At 40.2% G+C, this 20,807-nt stretch overlaps 2 protein-coding genes across 3 annotated transcripts; one reads left to right on the top strand and one right to left on the bottom strand.

The window, feature by feature from the left end:
• Positions 1-719: 719 nt before the first annotated feature.
• Positions 720-7,116, top strand: abhd16a (abhydrolase domain containing 16A, phospholipase). 2 transcript variants are annotated; one of them, XM_068323931.1, is made up of 20 exons: positions 720-835; positions 1,352-1,408; positions 1,493-1,559; positions 2,812-2,898; positions 3,147-3,232; positions 3,349-3,422; positions 3,509-3,616; positions 3,736-3,850; positions 3,941-4,042; positions 4,150-4,213; positions 4,344-4,393; positions 4,744-4,867; positions 4,996-5,100; positions 5,186-5,249; positions 5,477-5,533; positions 5,757-5,819; positions 5,918-5,994; positions 6,128-6,226; positions 6,326-6,372; positions 6,978-7,116. In XM_068323931.1, the coding sequence occupies exons 1-20, from the start codon at positions 734-736 to the stop codon at positions 7,059-7,061; spliced, it is 1,632 nt and encodes a 543-aa protein (XP_068180032.1). In that variant the 5' UTR covers positions 720-733; the 3' UTR covers positions 7,062-7,116. The 2 variants fall into 2 exon arrangements, with proteins under 2 accessions (XP_068180032.1, XP_068180031.1); XM_068323930.1 differs by having other exon boundaries at positions 734-835; positions 1,349-1,408.
• vars1 (valyl-tRNA synthetase 1) lies at positions 6,977-19,117 on the bottom strand. The gene is made up of 29 exons (XM_068323929.1): positions 19,027-19,117; positions 17,558-17,913; positions 17,326-17,469; positions 16,972-17,161; positions 16,746-16,861; positions 16,563-16,638; positions 16,254-16,354; positions 16,029-16,156; positions 15,705-15,869; positions 15,524-15,605; positions 15,311-15,430; positions 14,891-14,999; positions 14,620-14,799; positions 14,354-14,478; positions 13,457-13,560; positions 13,200-13,358; positions 12,574-12,664; positions 12,333-12,438; positions 11,842-11,912; positions 11,461-11,586; positions 11,273-11,377; positions 10,702-10,849; positions 10,433-10,560; positions 10,093-10,248; positions 9,766-9,990; positions 9,069-9,180; positions 8,225-8,400; positions 7,918-8,067; positions 6,977-7,836 (listed from the first exon to the last, which is right to left on the bottom strand). The coding sequence occupies exons 2-29, from the start codon at positions 17,909-17,911 to the stop codon at positions 7,768-7,770; spliced, it is 3,816 nt and encodes a 1,271-aa protein (XP_068180030.1). The 5' UTR covers positions 17,912-17,913; positions 19,027-19,117; the 3' UTR covers positions 6,977-7,767.
• Positions 19,118-20,807: the final 1,690 nt, after the last annotated feature.

Below are 20,807 nucleotides of genomic sequence, written 5' to 3'. Positions count from 1 at the left end.
TCTCCGCCATTGTTTTATTTAAGAGGGAGAGGGAGAGGGAGAGAGAGAGAGAGAGAGAGAGAGAGAGAGAGAGAGATAGAGAGATATTTCTATTATTAAAAACACGTTTATTCACAAAAAACAAAATTACAAAATAATCACATTCACACAAAATCCAAACAAGATTCACACAAAAAGGAATTCACATCCAAAAACAAATATTAGTAGGAAAATATAATCCTTGATGGGGAAGAGATTGGCATCATCTGGTTTTCTGTTTTCATTTTTTCAAAATGTCTTTTTTCTAGAGCATTCTGCAAACCAATTTTCAATTGATTCATACTTCACAAAAGCAAAAGTAAACAAACCACAATGTATTGTACAGTATTACCATTTTATTTTCTTTAGTTTTTTTTAAATTATTTTCCTACTATTAATTGTTTTTGAATGTAAATTCCTTTTTACGTGACTCTCGTGAATTTTGTGTGAACGTGATTATTTTGTGAATAAATGTGTCTTTTAAAAATCAAAATAATCTGGACTGCATAATAAAAATGGATCAAAGTCAGTGTGTGTGTGTGTGTGTGTGTGTGTGTGTGTGTGTGTGTGTGTGTGTGTGTGTGTGTGTGTGTGTGTGTGTGTGTGTGTGTGTGTGTGTGTGTGTGTGTGCGCGTGTTTGTGTGAGAAGAGAGAGGCGCTTCGCTTTTTGAGTTTCTTGGTCCGCGCAGGCTTCCGTAATCTTCCTGGTGGAAGAATGGCCGGCTTGATGTGGTTACGCTGTGTTTTAGGGCCTCATTTGCAACGAATTCACCGTTCACCGGACCAGTCTGTGTCCGACGGCAGGGTGGGCAGGAGGGTAGGAGTTTAAAATCATTTATATGTTCTACAACACCGACTGGAAACACAGAACGGTGTCTGGTTCGGGTTTCGCTGCGGCTCTTGCTAGTAGGAAGTAGCGTGTGTTTATTTTGGAGCCGCTGCTGTCACTGCTGGAAGCGGATCATAAATGAATGAAATGACCGGTGTAACTCTACAGGCTTGTGTTTTCACCTTCACTTCTCTCTTATTTTGTATTAAGACAGCGACAGCTAGCCTCATTCACTGCTTTTCTAACGTAAATTACGTTGTTTTGCTCAAGCTAGGTAAAGGGATATTTTTGCTAAGACGATAGAAGGGGCTAAACTGGAAATGATTAATATTGAGTATGTAAAGGCATGTTATCTTTAAGGGAGTGTCTGTGTATTATGTAATATATACATATATTACCAATATAAATAAATATATTGTAGTGCTACTAACTAGCTAGTCTTGGCTTCCTTTGAAGTAAATGTTAGCTGCAGTATTCATTAAGTCGGTCTGCTACTGTTAGCAGGGATGGAACTACCAACCCAGGAGTCTGGAGAAACACACGGACAGCATCCTAGCTTGGGTCTGTATTGTTGTTTAATTGCTTACACTGTATGAAAGTAATTTACTTGTTCTGTCCAGTCAAGTTTCTTTTGTTTTCCTCCAGGCTTCTGCTCTCTGGTCTTTGTCTTACTACAGCTCTCCTCTTCTGCTCTGCTACCTGTACAGGAAAGGTATGTTTGCAGGGGAAACACAGAGGCTTATCTCCTCCACACCATCCAGATGTTATGAGTAATCATTTCTATTGATCTAAAATGAATCGGCAGTAATTTGGAAGTCATCTGGCAAGAAACAACATTTGTTAGGTTTTGCATCTCTTTTTAAAAAAATGTTTTTTTCTAAATTTCTAAAGTAGACACCTTTGGATATTGGATGGAACAAATCAAGGCACTTGATGATGTCATCCTTTAGAAGCTATGACAAATATTTTTCCCATTTTCTCATGCTAATAGATCAACATAGCTAATCAAATTATTTGAAAATGAATATTATTTGCTGCAGCCTCCGTTGTGCCGTGTAATTGTGACTTGCCTGTAGAAAAAGAGACAGTTTCGACATGATTAGTCAGCATTGGCATTCATTTTTTAATTTGAGTTTTTAATAATGACAAAATAATACAACTTCAAAATCATGTCAAATTAATACCTCTTCTGAATTGGACCAGAGGTCCTGAAGACAATTATGCAAAAACTGACTCACCAGCTTACTTTTAATGGAAGTCAGTAAAATTCTTTGGTTTTCTCAAAAAACTCAGAAGCACTCAGATTTTTTTTTGAAAAAATTACACCAAATGCATTTCGACAGACTGTGAGTCTTTGTACAACTTATTAGGATGCATTCTCCGTACAGAACTCTTGGTTATTACAGCATATTTAATATTTATTGATTGATTTTTTTATTTAGCTGCACATCTGAAAATATCAGTACTACATTGAATAATATCAACCTCATTGACAATCCTACCAGTAAACTATCAGTACTGGTTTCAAGAGAGGATCATTGACATGCATACAGTATATCAGTTATTTTATCTTTGAACCCAACTTTGTTTTGTTTCAGTGATTTTAAAAAAATTTTTTTGTCAATTTTACAGTGATAGACGTTAAAATATGTATTTTTTTTTGTCTGGGTGGCATTACGTTCTCCATCAATGGAAAAAAAAGTGTCATTGGGAGATGTTCTCGAGAAATGCCGTTCACCTATAAGTGGGATTAATATGCAGTTAATCAACTGAATCATTTAACAAGACTATGTATGAATAGAAATTAATTGCCTGAGGTTGTTCTCTATTCCTCATTGTATAATTGAGCTTCCGATATTGATTTATGCAAATGGTATAAGGTTGTTGCCTGACTGTGAATGTGAAGTCTGGCATTGAGTAGAGATGCTGAAGTGAATATCTGTAGCTCTGTTGTGCTTTTAAAGGTTTCATCTGCAGCAGTAAGCTGGTTCCAGTTACTCAGTACTTGGGAACAGTGCTGCTGTGTCTTGTAGGAGTGGCGTGTCTTAGAGGTAAGGCTGCAAATTTTAACTGCCTGGTGGGTAATGGCTAATTCAATTGATTCATCTTTGGATATCATGACATGCTGCATACAGCACATGCTAATGAGGTTTAACTCCACTGAGAGGGCTGAACAGCTTCAACACCTACAAAGCAAACTAATATCACCCTTCAGGCTGTGCAATAAAATGTTTGCAGTGTCTCCTATGCAAACCATTCATTTGTTTTTCACCTCTTCCTACCATCTTTTCTCATGAAGGGTATGGGAGATGGAAAAACTCAGAGTACCTTCAGTTTATCTCAATTCTTGAGGAAACCAAGAAGAATCACACACCAGCAAACAAGGTGAGGTCATGGCAACTTGATGCAAATACTGAAGAGGATATTCTCTTTGTATCAGGACAAGGTTTTTGAAAGAAGTGGACCAAAAAGTTCTCTTCTTGTCTGTTCTTTTCACGTAGAAAAAAGTGAGATGCTATGACTTTGACTTCTCGTACTGGCCTGCAGATTTCAACTGGACAGAAGTTAACAGTCCGTAAGTACATTGAACAAATTCAGCCACTCGACATCAAAATGCTCATCATCTGTTTCAATGTAAGCCTTTTACTCTGTTTGTGAAAGGAAACTATCCAAGGCTGGTGTGTCTCTACTAAAACCAGAGCCCAGATTAAGAGGGACAGCAGACAGCGTCCTCCACTCTGTGCGCACTTTACCCTGCCACGTCATTGGGTACATTCAGTTGGTAGTTTTCTCTGAAGTTGACTCGCTTCATCTTTCATGCAAAAGTCTTTAAAAAATTGCCAGGGAAATATTTACATTTATTGATTTTCATCGCAACTATTTTACAGCTTTCTTATTGCTCATTCATTTGGGAGGAGGATGCTGTACCCTGGTTCTGTAGGTTTACTTCAGAAAGCCATGAAGTCTATGCTCCAGCAGGGCCAGGCCAGGTTAATAGAGGAGGTAAAGAGCACACCTTCACCCTCTGTCTAAGCTAACTTCAGTAATCATACAAATATTATTATAAATCAACTGTGATCCATTTTGTCTTAGCTTGATGGCCAGAGGAACAAACTTGTGTCTTGTGATGGGAATGAGATCGACACAATGTTTGTGGATCAGCGGGGAGGCGAGGGGCAGAATGGCCAGACCCTGGTAAATGCCTTGTTGTTTTTAGGGGGGGCCTTTTTTTTTGGTCCAAGAAAATAACTTTTCACATCCATCATGTTTTTGAGTCTAAAAATATCTGAATGGTGCTACAGGTCATCTGCTGTGAAGGGAATGCAGGTTTCTATGAGGTGGGCTGTATGAACACGCCACTAGAGGGTGAGGAATCCTCTCCATCGCAAGAGCCAAGATCATCCATAATGATTATAGCATTTTTTGTGGAAAAGCTTGTTATATCTATTGTCAATCAGTTATCATTGCTGTAAAGTTGTGTTGATGTGTGCTGCAGGTGGCTACTCTGTACTGGGCTGGAACCACCCTGGCTTTGGAGGCAGTACAGTAAGAGAGATATGCTGTCCGATTGGCTATTTAATCCATACATTAATCTTAATTTACAATATAACTGTTGTAGTTGTTGTTGGTGTTAAATAATGTCTGTGTATTATTGTTAGAACGACTTCCGTTATTTGTTTTCAAATCATAACTCAAAACCAGTTGATTATTTTTTAAAGGAACTTTTTGGGAATTTTAAGATTTTTTTATTCTCAAAATTGAATGTTTTTTTTAAATATATATATACAATGAAGAATTCATTTTAACTAACATGGAACGCTTGAATATTTTTTTCTGTGTTCCTGAGATCGGTCACCTGAGTCCTTCATGCTTGTTTTACTTTGTCTTGTTTCTAGGGAGTTCCGTTCCCCCAGAATGAGGCTAACGCCATGGATGTTGTGATCCAGTTTGCAATACACAAGCTCGGCTTCCAGCTCAGCAACATTGTCATATATGCCTGGTCCATAGGAGGATTCACAGGTACACACACAATATCTGATGGGCAGTATTTTGTGATCTCAATATAAGTCATGTTATATTATCCATTCTTTCTGGATCTGTTCATCCATTCTTTATTTTCTCTCTTGCATCTCCGTATCATTTCACAGCCACTTGGGCAGCGATGTCATACCCAGAGATCCAGGCAGTGGTGTTAGACGCCTCCTTCGATGACCTCCTACCTCTGGCCCTCAAGGTCATGCCCGACAGCTGGAGTGAGTCCAAAGGATTAAAGGCCAGAAACGCTTACAGCAACTAGTTTTTCCTTTTAGTAAATGAAACGCCTTTGCTCTTTCTCAGGACCGCTGGTACAGCACACAGTTCGGCAGTACATGAACCTCAACAATGCAGAACAGCTTCTCAAGTGAGTATGTGAGCCTGTTATCAATCTATCTTATCTATCTATCTGTTATCTATCTTATCTATCTAAAAAAAAAAGTGCAATTTCCTCCGGGATTATTAAAGTATCTATCTATCTGTTATCATAAATATAGCTCCATATATTAGGGAGAAATTGTGGTTAAAAATGTTTTTGTTTGCAAAACATGAAGATGTAACTGACAATCAACGCAATTCTTTTTCTTCATCCAGATATCAAGGACCCGTCCTGCTGATCAGGAGGACCAGAGATGAGATCATCACCACGGCGTAAGTCCCCCACAATGCATCTCAGCACTCCTCCACAGGAAGTACAAAGCTGCTTTCAACTGATGTTACACTGACACAATTTGCTTGTAATATCACCCCTTTTCTTTGAAATAGCATATTGCAGGGTGGCATAACAGTTAAACAGATGATATTCTTGAAATTTGCCACTTTTATCAGACAAGCTTGTTTGTAACCTTTATTTAAGCTGTAAATTGCGTTACAGGGGTCCAGAAGACATCATGTCTAACAGAGGCAACGACCTCCTGCTCAAACTGCTCCAGTTCAGGTAAGATCTGCAGACGTCTAAATTCAGTCGTCTTGTTGCTGAGTTTGCTCGATGTATCCGAGTTGACATGAACGTGCTGAAGTAATGTTTCTGCCCAGGTACCCAAAAATAATGACAAATGAAGGGATTAGGGTTGTCAGACAGTGGCTGGGAACTTCCAGTCCTTTAGAAGAAGGTAAGCGTGCGCGTTGTCGCATCATTATTTCAACGTTGCCTTAAATTATGTTGTAAATTTTATTTAATTACTGAATTACAAGAGGAAAAACTATTGATACCTGCATTTAGTATTTCAAATTCTTGCCCTGCAGCGTCGTTGTACAGTGGCTACGAGGTGGATGATGAGTGGTGTACATGTGTGCTGCTGTCCTATCAGGCAGACGGAGAAGTTCTGTATCCATGGAATGTCGGTAAGTCCCAGGTGTTTTTAAACTAAATATAATACTACTCTCGTACGTTATCATCTAATCGTCAATATACGTGGGCTAACACACTCTCAATGTTACCAGGTGCGGACATGACGCTAGAGGGAAGACGGCAGCTGGCGCTTTTCTTGGTAAGGCTCTTATCTGTACACTCAACGTCGCCGTATGCAGTCGTTTCTCATTTCATGTTAAAAGGGAAGGAGCCACTTGTTGTCTTTGTGTCATCCCTCACAAGTTATCTAAAGAAACATTTGTTTTTAAGTTCCCTTTTCTAAGTTCCCTTTTCTATAAGTCAGATTTTCTTGTCAAAAGACATACATTCCCCTTTCTCTCACACTCCGTTACCAAAGAAAAAACAAAAACCCACACACTATTCATACATCATTACTGCTGAGGAACACTTCTCTAGTAGCCATAGTAACCACCTCACCTGCGCTCTCAGGTTGACTGATGTAATGTATTTCAGCGCGCTCTGCTTATTGAAGTCATTTAACACCAAACAAGAAGAGTGCCATCAATTACAGCAAATGCTATGTTCTTCTTCCCTTGCTAATACCTTTTGTATTGGGCTTTATACACCTCCAGTGTAAACCCTTAACAGATGGGAGAGATCTGCATGGCACTGAGCCAGATAGACGGAGGCTAATATAATCAAGATCTGCACTATTTGTTCATTGCCCTCCCACACCTCTCATTCTCCATCTCTGCTGTTTTTTTTCCCCTTCTCCTATCCAAGGCGCGGAAGTACATGCGAAACTTTGAAGCAACACACTGCACTCCTCTCCCTGCCACCGAGTTCCATTCACCCTGGAAACTGTAGAGACAGACGGATGTATAAAAAGAAACAAGCAAACAAGCATCAGGATGGCCTGTCGTCAGAGCCAATTCCTTTCATGGTGTGAATGTATTACTGTGATTTTGTTCCTCGTTTCTTCCCCACAGACTGTTTTGTGGTCATGTATATTTTTAATGCGGTAGCATCGGTAAACATCTGGTCTACTGCATCCCCATTTCCTGATAAAAACCCTGTAAAATATGGTACCACTGGGGGGTTTTTTTTTAGTCTTTTCAGACCAAGAGTGCATTTCACAAAAACCCAAAAGCCATCACTCCATCGTTCTGTTTAGCCGTGTTTGTAAAGAAGCAATCAAAAGTACAAATATCCATGTAGTTGAAATGATGACAGATGTTAATGGGGTCAGGTGAGGAATTTTAATATTTAAAAATGCAGCTAAAGTGTGAAGGTTTTTCAGATCTATTTCCTCCATGGATGTTGACCTGATGAACAAAGCTGTGTTCCTCTAACATGTTCTATAATTATGCTGAATAAAACATTTAACATAATAGACTGAATTAATTTGTTCATCAGACAGACATGACTTGATTGCTACAGGACAGCAGAGTGAAGAAGACAACTGTCTAATACAACAGCTTTATTGAGTCCCTTCTGCACAAACTTAAAATTAATATGAAACATTTTGAAAATAGAAATAGATCCTTTTTTTTGCATAAGGCTAGAAGGAAAGTTACATCATTTTCCTGAAGTTTTCTGTGGCTTCTTGTACTTTTTCAAGTTCAGTTTGGCTCTGCCGTAGCTGTGGAGAAAAGGAAATTATTTTCCAAGAGTTCATCCATCACACCTCAAAAAATGCTCAGAATTTTTTTTTTCTCCACACCTTCTCAGCATCCTGTTCCTGCACCTTCACTGGCACCTTTTCCTTGTAGTCGCTCTTTGCCATTTTCTCTCTCAGTTTTTCCATCTGTTTCTCTAAGTCACATTTCTTTGACGTCAACTTAGCCACTTCCTTCTCAACATCAATGAGACCCTAGGAGGACGAAAAGACACGGATATTTAAGTTTTGATCTTGTTATTTCAGGTCAGTAAAAAAAGAAGGGAACCTCTTTTTTTGTTCAGAATAACAGAAGTAAAACTACAAAATAATGCTTTTACACATCTGGGAGACATGAACTGAAAACCTTCACCTTGAGCATTAGGTTGACAGTGCATCTGTCAGAGGCGATAGCCACGGCACAGCCTTCTGGGACAGGCTGGTTGGCCGTCAGAGGGATGATGGCTTGAGAGTAAGACAAGGTCTGAATCTGCAGACAATACTTCTGCAACAGGGACGTTGTCGCAGAGTCGATACATTGGAGGTAACCTTGAAGAGGGGAAAAAAATATGATTGGCCAAAATCAAAGTGATTTGACATTGTTTATGTATGTTTATATTCACTGGCTGGAGAGAAATCCATGTGGGTTTTATTTTAATAGATGTTGTTAATGTATTCATCTGTGGAGGAAGTAATTAAAGCACAGCGACCACATTTTACTTTCAGAGCTCCTTTGTCTGCCACCAGGGAAAATCCCTTTTAAGATATGCTTCAAAATTTGTCTGTAAAATTGTATCAAGATTTTATTTCTCCTCAGGCTGAGATGCTGCAATTTAGTTACTGGATTTTTACCAATGATGCAGTCATTTGTAGAATTTTATGTCGCAGCTTGCCGAAGCAACACCAACATTAACTTCTTCACACAATTATTTTAGCGTCTAATCATCTATATCAAAATTTTAAGCTGATCTGTATTTGTGAAATTTTTATCATCAAGTAACAAATATGTGAAGAAAAGTTCATTGAGATGTAATATAAAACAAATAATTACGTAAGATAGGTTAAAAAATGATAAAGGTTACTTTACACCACCTGTTACAGTCATCAGGGCAGAGTTAGTAACCTCCACTGTTTCAGTAGATTTCACTTAGATGACGAATAGTTCTTGATCAATTATTTCACAGTGACTTTCAGAATTTGCTGTATTTTTGTCTTACAGTCAGCTCTGGTCTTCGTTAGGTTGTAGTCGGCCCTGAGTGACCGGATGGTCTTGACCACAGTCATTACGAACTCCATGTCGCGGTCGACCTCCTCACTTTGCCAGAAGAACTGCAACAATCACAGAAACACTTATGGCTCATCAAGACAGAGTGCCTCAGAAAAAATTATATTCTAGAATACGAATATTAGGTAAAGTGTATGCTGCTGTGGTGAACTGGTCATATTATACACGTCTAATTTTACTTTTTGTCACACGATAATTACAGATCCACGTTATCCTGAACATTCAGACCACCAGAGTTCTCTATAACCGCAATTTCATCTGCAAACACCTTCAATTCTGTTTTAGGAAAATTCTGTTTCTTCCTCACTAATGCTGCCACAGCTCACAGAAGAAAACAACATTATTACTCTGACTCATTTCTAAGCATCAGCATTCAGGAGGTGCTTTGCATTAACCATTTATAGTTGAACGTGGGTGTGTAGAGGGCAGGAAGAGCCAGAGCATGCATACAATTCCTAGCTGATACAAGCTTCATAAAAAAGAACATGTAAGGTTTTGGAAATGAGAATATTTTTGTGCAGTACATCAATTTTAAAATTTCACTAGGCAAAAATATGTGGTGTGTATTTTTAGACTTTCACAAACGAGGGTAGTGAGTTGAACGATCCCGTCGTCCTTTCCTTGCTCACCTCCTGGCTGTCGGGGTAGGATGTGACGGAGATGCTGGGGGGATCTGTCTGGGGTCTACGTCGCGGGAGCCTCTGGTACAACTCCTCGGTGACAAAAGGCATCAAGGGAGACAAAAGACGCAGCCCGACTTCTAAACAGGTGTAAAGAGTCTGTCTGCACACCAGGGCCTGTCTCTGGTTGGCGCTGTCTTCCTCTGCTTTACTGAACACCGGTTTCACGCTTTCCTGAAGGGAGAATAAAGCAGGAGGCAACATGTGAGGAGCAAGTTGCAGATTATTTTCCAGATGTACTTGTGTAAACTTATTTAAGGTCACAAAGTTCCTTACCAGGTAGACGTCACACAGCTCATACAGCCAGAAGTTGTAGATGCTGGTTGTGATAGCTGGGAAGTCGTAGGACTTAAAGCCAGCGTCACAGAGAGCAACAGCAGCACTCAGTCGAGACAGAATCCACCTGTCCGACACGCTCTCCTCTCCACACAGCTGAGAGGACGGAGCAGAGGTTAAAACACATTCAGCATGACGACCAGACTGTCTACCACACAAATGTTAACATGCACAAGTGGAAGAATCCAAAGCACATTGGAAAACATAAAATGGAAAGAGTGTTCACAGTTTAATAGTATTTACTCAGTCAAAACATGGTTGTTATTAATGATTTTCTCACCTGAGCCGTCTCTGATGGTACGAAGCCGTCTCCCAGTGTCTTCATGGCAAACTTCACAGCGTTCCACAGTTTGTTGCAGAAGAACCGATATCCCAGGATGCGATTGACATCCAGGTTGATATCCCTACCTACAAGACAAACATGAGTAAATAGATGTTTTAGTACCTGTTTAGTATGTAAGCCTCTACATTTAGGTTTACAATGTAGACTCTATGGGCCCGTGGAGACACAAAAAAAGAATGTGACACAAAATAGAGAAAATGGTTGACCTTGGCTGGTGTAGGCGCACAGGGCGAACCTCAGAGCATCTGTGCCACACTCTGGGATGCCATTTGGATAGTCAACCTTCTGCCCCTGCTTTGCTCTCTCCTCCTCCAGCGGATCCAAGTTGCTGTTCATTAATTGTGCATGAAGACCCTACGAGATAAGATGATGGGGAATAAGCTAAAACTCTGGAAAACAAAACAAAGTGTGCAACTGTAATTTAATTTCATCTAGAGATAAATTAGAAGCCCCTTGCGACTGCTTGATATTTTTATCAGGCAGACAGAAAAAGACATTAGTAGGGACATGAAGTGCAGTTTACACCATCATTTAGTACATCATTGCCCTCTAGAGGACAGGTCTGCTCCACCTGATGGAGCAGCATCCCTCGAGCTGCAGAAGAGATTGATGGCTTCAATAAAGCTTGTTGGAACCAGAAAAGGGTACTTAATAAAGCTTACATAAGAATATGGGCCTGGGGGAGCAATGATCATGTGGTGGAAAAGACAACCCAAATGGGAGAACCTTAAACGATGTGTACTTCTTAACAAGCATGAAGGCAAGATTGGGTTTTACCTCCAGGCTGATCCCTGAAATGACATCCAGGGGATCAATCACGTTGCCGAGGGATTTGCTCATCTTCCTTCCGTGGGCGTCCCTCACCACCGCATGCAGATAAACCTGTGAGAGAAATGCATTGTTGTTATTTAGTCTTGTCCTGCTAATAATACACAAGATCACACCCCGTTTCTTTTGAACCGCACCTCTTTGAACGGCAGCTTGCCAGTCAATTTGAGGCCCATCATCACCATTCGAGCAACCCAGAAGAACAGAATGTCATGGCCCGTCTCTAACAGGGTGCCGGGGTAGAACACGTTCAGGTCCTGGGTCTGCAACGAAACCACAAAATAACGTAGTTGTGAATAAAAAAACCCCAGAGGAAACCCGATGTAAGGCATATTTTAGCTGTAACATTTAGAGCGGCATAGATGTGGCAAAGACAGACAGACATGTTTAATACTTTATGACATGATTACCCATTTCAGAACTTTGTTTATGCTACTGTTTTCTACTGTTTCTACTGTGTCTATGGCACATGGGTAACATTTGTGTCAGTAGGCATCTGGCTGCCCTCAGTCTTTTACCTCATTCGGCCATCCAAAGATGGAGAACGGGAAAATGCCAGACGAGAACCAAGTGTCCAGAACATCCCCATCTGAAAAATGAACACAGCGACATCTAGTCAGTAGGAATGTATAGCTGTTGACATAAGTGTTGTTGCATCAGCACATACTAATTTAATATGACAAATAACTTTCTTCGAAGTAATATATTTTTACAATTAATGATTCATTTATAGGGCTTTCATATTAATAACTGTCCGCATTTGACAAAACCTTATTTGGTATAGTCATCTAAAGATTTTGCCTTTCATATAAACCACTTCTGATTCCAACTGATGAACTTCACATCAACTTATTATTTGTTGTTCCTAAAATATGGATGAGTCAAGACTTTTGTCAGTGACTGTAGAACAGATTTAATTTAATTAGGTGTGCAAGTCTGCTGAAGCCAAAATAAAACTGATAACACAACACTGACAATAGCTGAGATAATGAGAACTGAATAATCTCACCCTGTTTGAGGGTAATTTTGTCACCAGGCACATTGAAGCGTTTTGCTGCCTTCTCTCTGGCCTCTTCCTCTGATCTGCCACTCACCCAATAATGACCATCTGTGTCCTGGAGGGAACAAACAAACAAAGAAAATGGTAAATAAATAAAAGAGACAGTAAAAGGAATAATGGACACAAACAACTTTAATGTAATGTATCCTCACAAAGCCTCCGGACCTTGACAACAGTGACATCATCTTACCTCCCCCGGTTTCACAGAGGTATCGTCGACAGTGATGAAGTAAGCAGGGATACGGTGACCCCACCACAGCTGCCGAGAGATACACCAGTCCCTGGAAGGAAGACGGATGAAATCGCCTCAACAATAATGTATTTTCCCAGCATAATACAAAAAGTCAACTAGTACATTATCTGAACAATGAAAAATGTACTTGATATTAACCTTTGGATATTGAATTATCTTGAAATTTTTGAAGCCAAATTGAAATGTATTCCCTGGTTGTGGAATATGATTTGCAGCTTTTCTTCAAATTTTGTAACAGGAATTTTTAGTGTGAAAAGTAAAAGTGAATTTCTATATTTTTTCACTATTTTCTGACATTTTCTGATTAATAATCTCCCTCCGCAAATTAATAAAGTTGATTATATTTATATTTCAATTTTACATTTACATTTTCCCTCTGCAATATTAAGTTTCTTTGAAAAGAATACTAATATATTCAAGTGCTTGTACCTTTTGTAAAGATCTCAGTGTAAATGCCAAATGTTCAGTTATTGCATATAAATAAATTAGTGAAGTCACTTTGATTGGAATGAACTCAACACTTTATGCAGACTCTGAAGTCTACAACAAAAGAAAGACATTACCTGATGTTGTCCAGCCAGTTGAACCACGTCTTGAGGTGGTGGTCTGGGATGATTTTCAGCTGTCCGTTCCTGACAGCATCTGCAGCCTCCTTGCCCATCTCTGTGCAGTTCACATACCACTGTGGCTTCATCAGCGGCTCAACAATGTCCTTGGAACGGCTGATAGAAGCGCAATGAAGATTAAAAGGGTGATCTTGAATAGGATGAAAAGCTCTAAGTCACAAATAACACGAGGAGCACTTGTGTAGGGCATCTACCTGCACACGGGCACCACCATAGGGTTGTCTCTGATCTCTTTGAACTGGCCTCTGTCCTTGAGAGCTTGGAGTACTGCCTTCCTGGCCTCAAAGCGTTTCATACCCTGGAGGACAGAGACAAACCATTAGAACACGAGAAGACGTTTTCATCAATTTCATCCAACACATGTTACCCAGTTCTAATGGGCAAACTTTAGTGAGGAGAGACATTCTTGAATGATACAAGACCATGAAGACAGATGACAATGTTATTGTAAATGTTTGTTCAGCATGGAAACAGCTGCTGTTAACATAAAAGTTCAACATTTAAGAAGCTAGGAAGCCATCTGTTTGGGATGTTGTTGGAGATGCTGAAGAGGGAAGTATGTAAATATCTGCTGATGAAAAAAATAACTTTATTCTCTCTTCAACAAGGGCAAAATTTAAATCTAGAGCTATAGCTCCACTAGTCTTTTTTTGGTAAGTTTAAATTGTTTTTTTTTACAATATACAATAAATGTTCTTAAAATTCTAAACCTTTTTTTCACACCCACTCATATAAGGGACAATGTTGGTCACGATTGTCAGGCGCTCCAGCATTTGGATTTTGTAAAAACTAGAGTTTGCAACACTATGTGAAAAAAAGTTCTCAACTTATCGAAGGTAGTGATCATTATCGACTGCCCAAAACATTTCATCCACCTAAGTCACGTCGAAGTTATGGGTTCCATGAAAACTTGTACCCACTTATATGCAAGGAATGAACAGAGACAAAATTCCGTATCTCCCAGTCCAGTTGATGTTGAGGGGTAATTAAGAAATAAAGCTGATATTCCGAGGAAACGATGAAGAAACCTGACATTTGATGTCATAGTAGGAATGCATTGCAAGAGGAACGAAGATAATGAGACACTGTACCAGGAAGGGGGGAGGCACATTAATGAGCATGCCATTCTCATCCAAGATGTTGATGAATGCCAAATCGTGTCTCACTCCAACCTCGTAGTCATTATGGTCATGAGCAGGAGTAATTTTGACAGCACCTAAAGAGAAAATGTCACGCAGGGCCAGGGAAGACAGACAGAAGAAAAAAGAAAGTGGCCTGGCTTAAGAACTTGTTCTGATTAGTTCTCCACTTATCACAGACCAACAAGCACATGATCTTTTCCGGTAACCATGCCTACCTGTTCCAAAGCTCATGTCTACAAAGTCATCAAAGACAACTGGCATCTTGCGGTCGCAGAAGGGATGCAGCACCATTTTCCCTTTCAAATGCTGGTATCTAGAGTCAGCAGGGTGGACAGCGACAGCAGTGTCTCCCAGCATGGTCTCAATACGGGTTGTTGCCACAATGACTTCCTCGTCTGAAGAACAGAAAGAGGAGAAATGTAAAGAACAGCATCGAGACGTGGTGCACAGTGTTCTACTGTAAATACTCTTGATCAGCTCATATACCTGATCCATCCACCTGATAAGAGAAAGACACCAAAACTCCAAACTCCACTTTCTCTTTGTAACCAGGCACAGGCAGCATAGTCCTGCCAGTCAGCTCCTTTTTATCCACCTGTACAGCAAACAGAAGATTTGATAAGGAAGGCACAACATTGTCAGACATCTCATCTTTGTCTAATACTAAATGTCCTCATTCTTAATTACCATAATTTCAATGTATAATCACATTTTTCTGATAAGATTAGATTACTTTTGGACATTCAGATGTTTTCTTATTCTTTGGAAGTATGCAGTTCAAAGCAAGATGGGAAATTTGGACTTTAAACAGGAACATTACAGCTTGTACACATGTTTTATTAAAATAAAACATTTTGTAACTGCTGTGATGAGATCAATCCTGCCAGTTTCTAACAAAATACTTGCCTCTATGTCAGAGATGGCAGAGTTTAGTGTGCAGGACCAATTGACAAGCCTCTTGCTTCTGTAGATCACTCCTTCTTCATGCATGCGTATAAAGGCCTCTTGGACAGCATAGGAAAGTTTCTTGACACAGACATTGGTGTAGACATGAGAATTAAGAACATACAGTATTTTTAGGATATTTTTAAGTTAGATTTACAATTTCAGAAAACTCACAGGGTCCATGGTGAAACAGGCCCTGTCCCAGTCCAGTGAAGAACCTAGTTTCCTCAGCTGATGATAGATACGGTCTCCCTTCCTAGAAGCCAAACAAGGAACCTTATTACTGCATATTTATTTAAATGTCTATCCTAGGTTAAACCTCTCTCATTTGTTATCTACCTCTTGTTTCACTTACTCATTCTTCCATTTCCAGATTTCCTCAATGAACTTCTCCCTGCCAAAATCATGCCGACTCATACCCCGCTCCCTCATTAGTTTTTTTTCCACCACCACCTGGGTGGCAATACCAGCGTGATCACAGCCCGGGTTCCACAAGGTGGTCTCACCTCGCATCCTGTGCCTGGATAGAAAGAGGGAAGCCCTGTTTACTCAAACACCTCTCACAGATTGCAAGAAGAGAAAGTGAAATGAATAGAAATCAATCACCTGACACAAAACACAAAAAGTCTTCCTTAAAATAAAGTGTGAATTCCAGACTGAACTTCAAAACTGTAGTTACCATCTTGTCAGAGTATCCTGAATGGCATTGGTGAGGGCGTGACCCAGATGAAGTGATCCAGTCACATTAGGGGGAGGGATGCACATCATGAAGAGGCCACGAGGATTCTGATCACAAATACTTTTCCTCTGAATGAGGAAAAAAGAAAGGCAAGCATGTCATTGAACTCAAACATCTTCTGATTTCATCAGTGGCACAAACGTGAGACGGGGTGTGTTTTTTTACCCCGTACTCGGGCTTGAAAAATCCCTCCTTTTCCCACCAGGAATACCAGGCAGCCTCCACATATTGAGGACTGTAGGAATCAGGCAGCGGGCTGGTGACATCTGACACCAGAGGAAAAGAAAGAACGGACATACAGACCTGAAGCTCAGACCAAGAATAGAACTGGTTTGGGGATTTTCTAGCATATATACTGTATATATACTCAAATCATGTACCGGTAATTCTGAATAAATCCTTAAAACCAAAAGTTCAACATTTATTCATGATGTACTCCTTCAATTACTAGAGAGAAAACAAATCATAAATCACCTTTCTTTTCTCCAGGAAGCGTGGGGGAAGTGTAAGTGGTCACTGCCAGCTCTTTCTTATCTGGCTTGGCCTTTTTCTGCGAGACAAAATCAGACTTGATATCAGGAGGTATGCAACCTATTACATACAAAGTTGCTAGGGTGCATCAAAGAAGCTTAATTTAAATAATTTAAATGTCCTTACCTCAGCCGGTGGCTGAGTCTTTTTCTTTGCCTCCATTTCCTTTTTCTGCTGGAATTTTTCCAGCTTTTCTCTCTTCTTTGCTTCCTTCTTTAACTGAGCTTCTGTCTTTGGTGGACCTGAAGAAAGATAAGAAAGATGACATAGGTGTTTGTATTTGTGTGTGTCAGTGTATATACAACATATGTATAAATAAATTAATACAGTCTTTGGCACAGAAGTTGCTCACCATTAGTGGTAACACTGTCAGAATTAACAGAGCTTCCATTAGCCACAGCATTCTCCTTTGGTGTAACTGGCACCATCTTTTCACAAAGATCAGTCTTCCCCAGAACCTTCAGAAACTCTGGCTGATTAACGCAGGTTGTGAACCACCTCGTAACGTTGGTCAATACCTTCCTGTCTGACGGCTCCAACACCTAAAAGAGAAGTGAAACAAAACTAAATCAGAGCTCAGTCAAATGCTGATAGAAAGTGAACAGGTTTCTCTGAGCTACATTCTTGATACAACGGGAGATAAGCAGCAGACACTTATATAGACACTTATAAACCACAGTGTAAAAATAAATATTTAGAAACATACATATCTAAAAGGTAGAAGGACAGCTGCAGCTACAGCCATGTCAGCCAAAGTGATGCTCTCGCCAACCAGGAAGGTCTTCGGTTCCAGTGCCCGATCAAAAGCCTTGAGAACACGCATCAACTCTGCACGGGAACTGTGCTGAACCTGAGAATGCAGAAGACATTTGAGAATAAAGTGTCACTATAAATCACATACAGTGTACATGTCAAAGTATAAGTATTTAAATACTTACTTTTTTTTCCACTCCCATCACACCCATCAGTGGGAAGACCACAGCACAGGACACTGGGGTGAGTTCATTGTCTGCAAAACTAAGCCACTGCCACACTTGGCTCTGCTGCTTAGCATCTACACCAGCTCTCTTCCCTTTTAATGCCAGGTACCAGGACACTGCAGTGGCCCCACTCAAGACGGTGCCACCTTCCCCGGGACTCAGCACCAGGGTTGGCCTGGAGCGGGCATTCAAAGATGCAGGAGGGTCCTCATTGATGGTCTTTGGGCGGGATGATGGGCAAAACTCTGCAGCAATGAGAGCCAGAAGGCTACGGAAATCATCGGGATGAGGGGACACATAGAGAGAGGCCATCTCTGGAAGAAAAAACAAACACGTACAACCCTGTTTATAAGAAAAAGTTGGGATTCTGTATAACATATAAATGGAAACAGAATATGATGACTTGTAAACAACTGAAACCTCATATATCATTTCAAATACCACAAATAAATTGCCAGTCAGTAACATTGTTAGAAAGGGCTTACTAGGGTGACTAACTATAAGTGAAGATGGTTGGAAGCGTGGCTCTGCCTACAGTCCCAACTTCTCACCAAACATAGATAGATAGATATACTTCATTTATCCCAAACTGGGAAATTTAGGAACATTTGACACAATATGACAAAGGAAACACTTAACTTGAGAGCAGCTGAAATCTTGCATCAGAGAAGGGGAAAATAATCCACTTTCAAAACTGCACCAACTTTAGAAACTGTTTACCTTAGTTTCTAAAACACTCTAGTGTTGTTAAAAGATGATGTGATGCAACACAGTGGTAAACTAACCCTGCACCAAGATATATTGTTCAAAACCGATTACATTTTTTCAATTCAAGCTTTGAAATATGAAAATCACTCATATGTGGGGTTTGTAACAATCTACAAGTCATTACATCCTGATTATGTTTACATTTTACACTGGCTGACAAGTTTAAGTTCATCAAAATTGCATGCTAAATTTGATTTGTGCAAACTCCATTATGTGAATGATAAGTAAGAGCCCCTAAGACATTCTTTTTCATAATTGAAACTAGGTTTATTGGACTAACACAAGATGTGCAAGATGCATCAAAACAAAATTACAGATTAAATTTTTTTTGAACAGCCTTGTCATTTTGCTGATTTGAATACCCATAATTTATTAGCACTGGTGAGCTGGAACACAAAATGAATGGCTTGTTGAGCTCATCAAGCCAGTCTAAGCCAGACAGGTTTGTGTCCACATTCCCCAAAACTGTCAAATGCTAGTGTCACGCCAAAAGACATTAGTTAGCTTTAGCTAATCAAAATAAGAGTTAAATATTTGAGTATAACTGTTACTCCTACCATTACTAACCTACATAGTAATTGTTTCAAACTGTTTCTAAAGTTACTGTTTAGGAATCGTGCGTCTTACTGCAGAACAAACCAGTAAGAAATGACTCGTACCTTTGAATGAACGAGACGTCAGCTTAAGTTAGCCCCGACAACCAAACACATGAGCCTTCTCTGCCGTCTGATGCAACGACGCCCAACAACCTCTTCCGGGTTTGAAACGTTACTTCCGTCACAAAACGGAAGTTTGTAAAACGTTTATTTTATTTTATTTATTTTTTGACATTGGTGGAGAATTATTAACAACAGCAAGTTGGTAAAAAAAAAGAACCCCAAAAAACCCAAAACAACATATTCCTCCACACAAAAGCAGATTAATTGTTATTATGATTATGATTATGATTATGATTATGATTATGATTATGATTATGATTATGATTATGATTGTGATTATGATTATAATTATGATTATGATACTCCTTTCGGCTTTCCCCTTCAGGGGTCGCCCGAGCAAATCAATTGCCTCCATCTAACCCTGTCTTCTGGGTCCTCTTCTCTCACACCAACTACCTTCATGTCCTCTTTCACTACATCCATAAACCTCCTCTTTGGTCTTCCTCTAGGCCTCCTGCCTGGCAGTTCAAAACTCAGCATCCTTCTACCAATATATTCACTATCTCTCCTCTGGACATGTCCAAACCATCTCAGTCTGGCCTCTCTGACTTTATCTCCAAAACCTCTAACATGTGCTGTCCCTCTGATGTACTCATTCCTGATCCTATCCTTCCTGGTCACTCCCAGAGAGAACCTCAGCATCCTCATGTCTGCTACCTCCAGCTCTGTCTCCTGTCTTTTCTTCAGTGACACTGTCTCTAGACCAAACAACATCGCTGGTCTCACCCCAGTTTTGTACACCTTTCCCTTCATTTTAGCTGAAACTCTTCTATCACACATCACACCTGACACTTTTCTCCACCCGTTCCATCCTGCCTGTACACGCTTCTTCACCTCTTTTCCACACTCTCCTTTGCTCTGGACTGTTGACCCTGAATACTTAAAATCCTCCACCTTCTTGATCTCTTCTCCCTCTAACCTCACTATTCCACTTGGGTCCCTCTCATTCACACACATGTACTCTGTCTTACTGCGGCTAACCTTCATTCCTCTCCTTTCCAGGACAAACCTCCACCTCTCTAGCTTCTCCTCCACCTGTTCCCTGCTATCACTACAGATCACAATGTCATCTGCAAACATCATAGTCCATGGAGATTCCTGTCTAACCTCGTCTGTCAGCCTGTCCATCACCATAGCGAACAAGAAGGGGCTCAGAGCTGATCCCTGATGCAGTCCCACCTCCACCTTGAACTCCTCTGTCACACCTACAGCACACCTCACCACTGTCTTACAGTCCTCATACATGTCCTGCACCGCTCTAACATACTTCTCTGCCACTCCAGACTTCCTCATACAATACCACAGTTCCTCTCTGGGCACCCTGTCATAAGCTTTCTCCAGATCTACGAAAACACAATGCAGCTCCCTCTGGCCATCTCTGTACTTCTCTATCAACATCTTCAAAGCAAATACTGCATCTGTAGTACTCTTTTTTGGTATGAAACCATTTTTGGCATGAAACTATACTGCTGCTCACAAATGTTCACTTCTGCCCTTAGTCCAGCTTCAACTACTCTTTCCCATAACTTTATTGTATGGCTCATCAGCTTTATTCCTCTGTAGTTGCCACATGTCTGCACAATTTCCTTGTTCTTAAATCATCCTGACTAATCTTTGCTACCTCCTGGTCCACAACAGTCACCTCTTCTAGTCTTTGTTCTCTCATTTTCCTCATTCATCAACTCTTCAAAGTACTCTTTCCATCTTTCCATCACACTACT

Source organism: Antennarius striatus, chromosome 9 (genome assembly GCF_040054535.1).
Source record: "Antennarius striatus isolate MH-2024 chromosome 9, ASM4005453v1, whole genome shotgun sequence".
Taxonomy (NCBI): Eukaryota; Metazoa; Chordata; class Actinopteri; order Lophiiformes; family Antennariidae; genus Antennarius; species Antennarius striatus.
The sequence above is the reverse complement of the archived record's forward strand: the minus strand, read 5'-3'. Positions and strand labels throughout refer to the sequence as shown.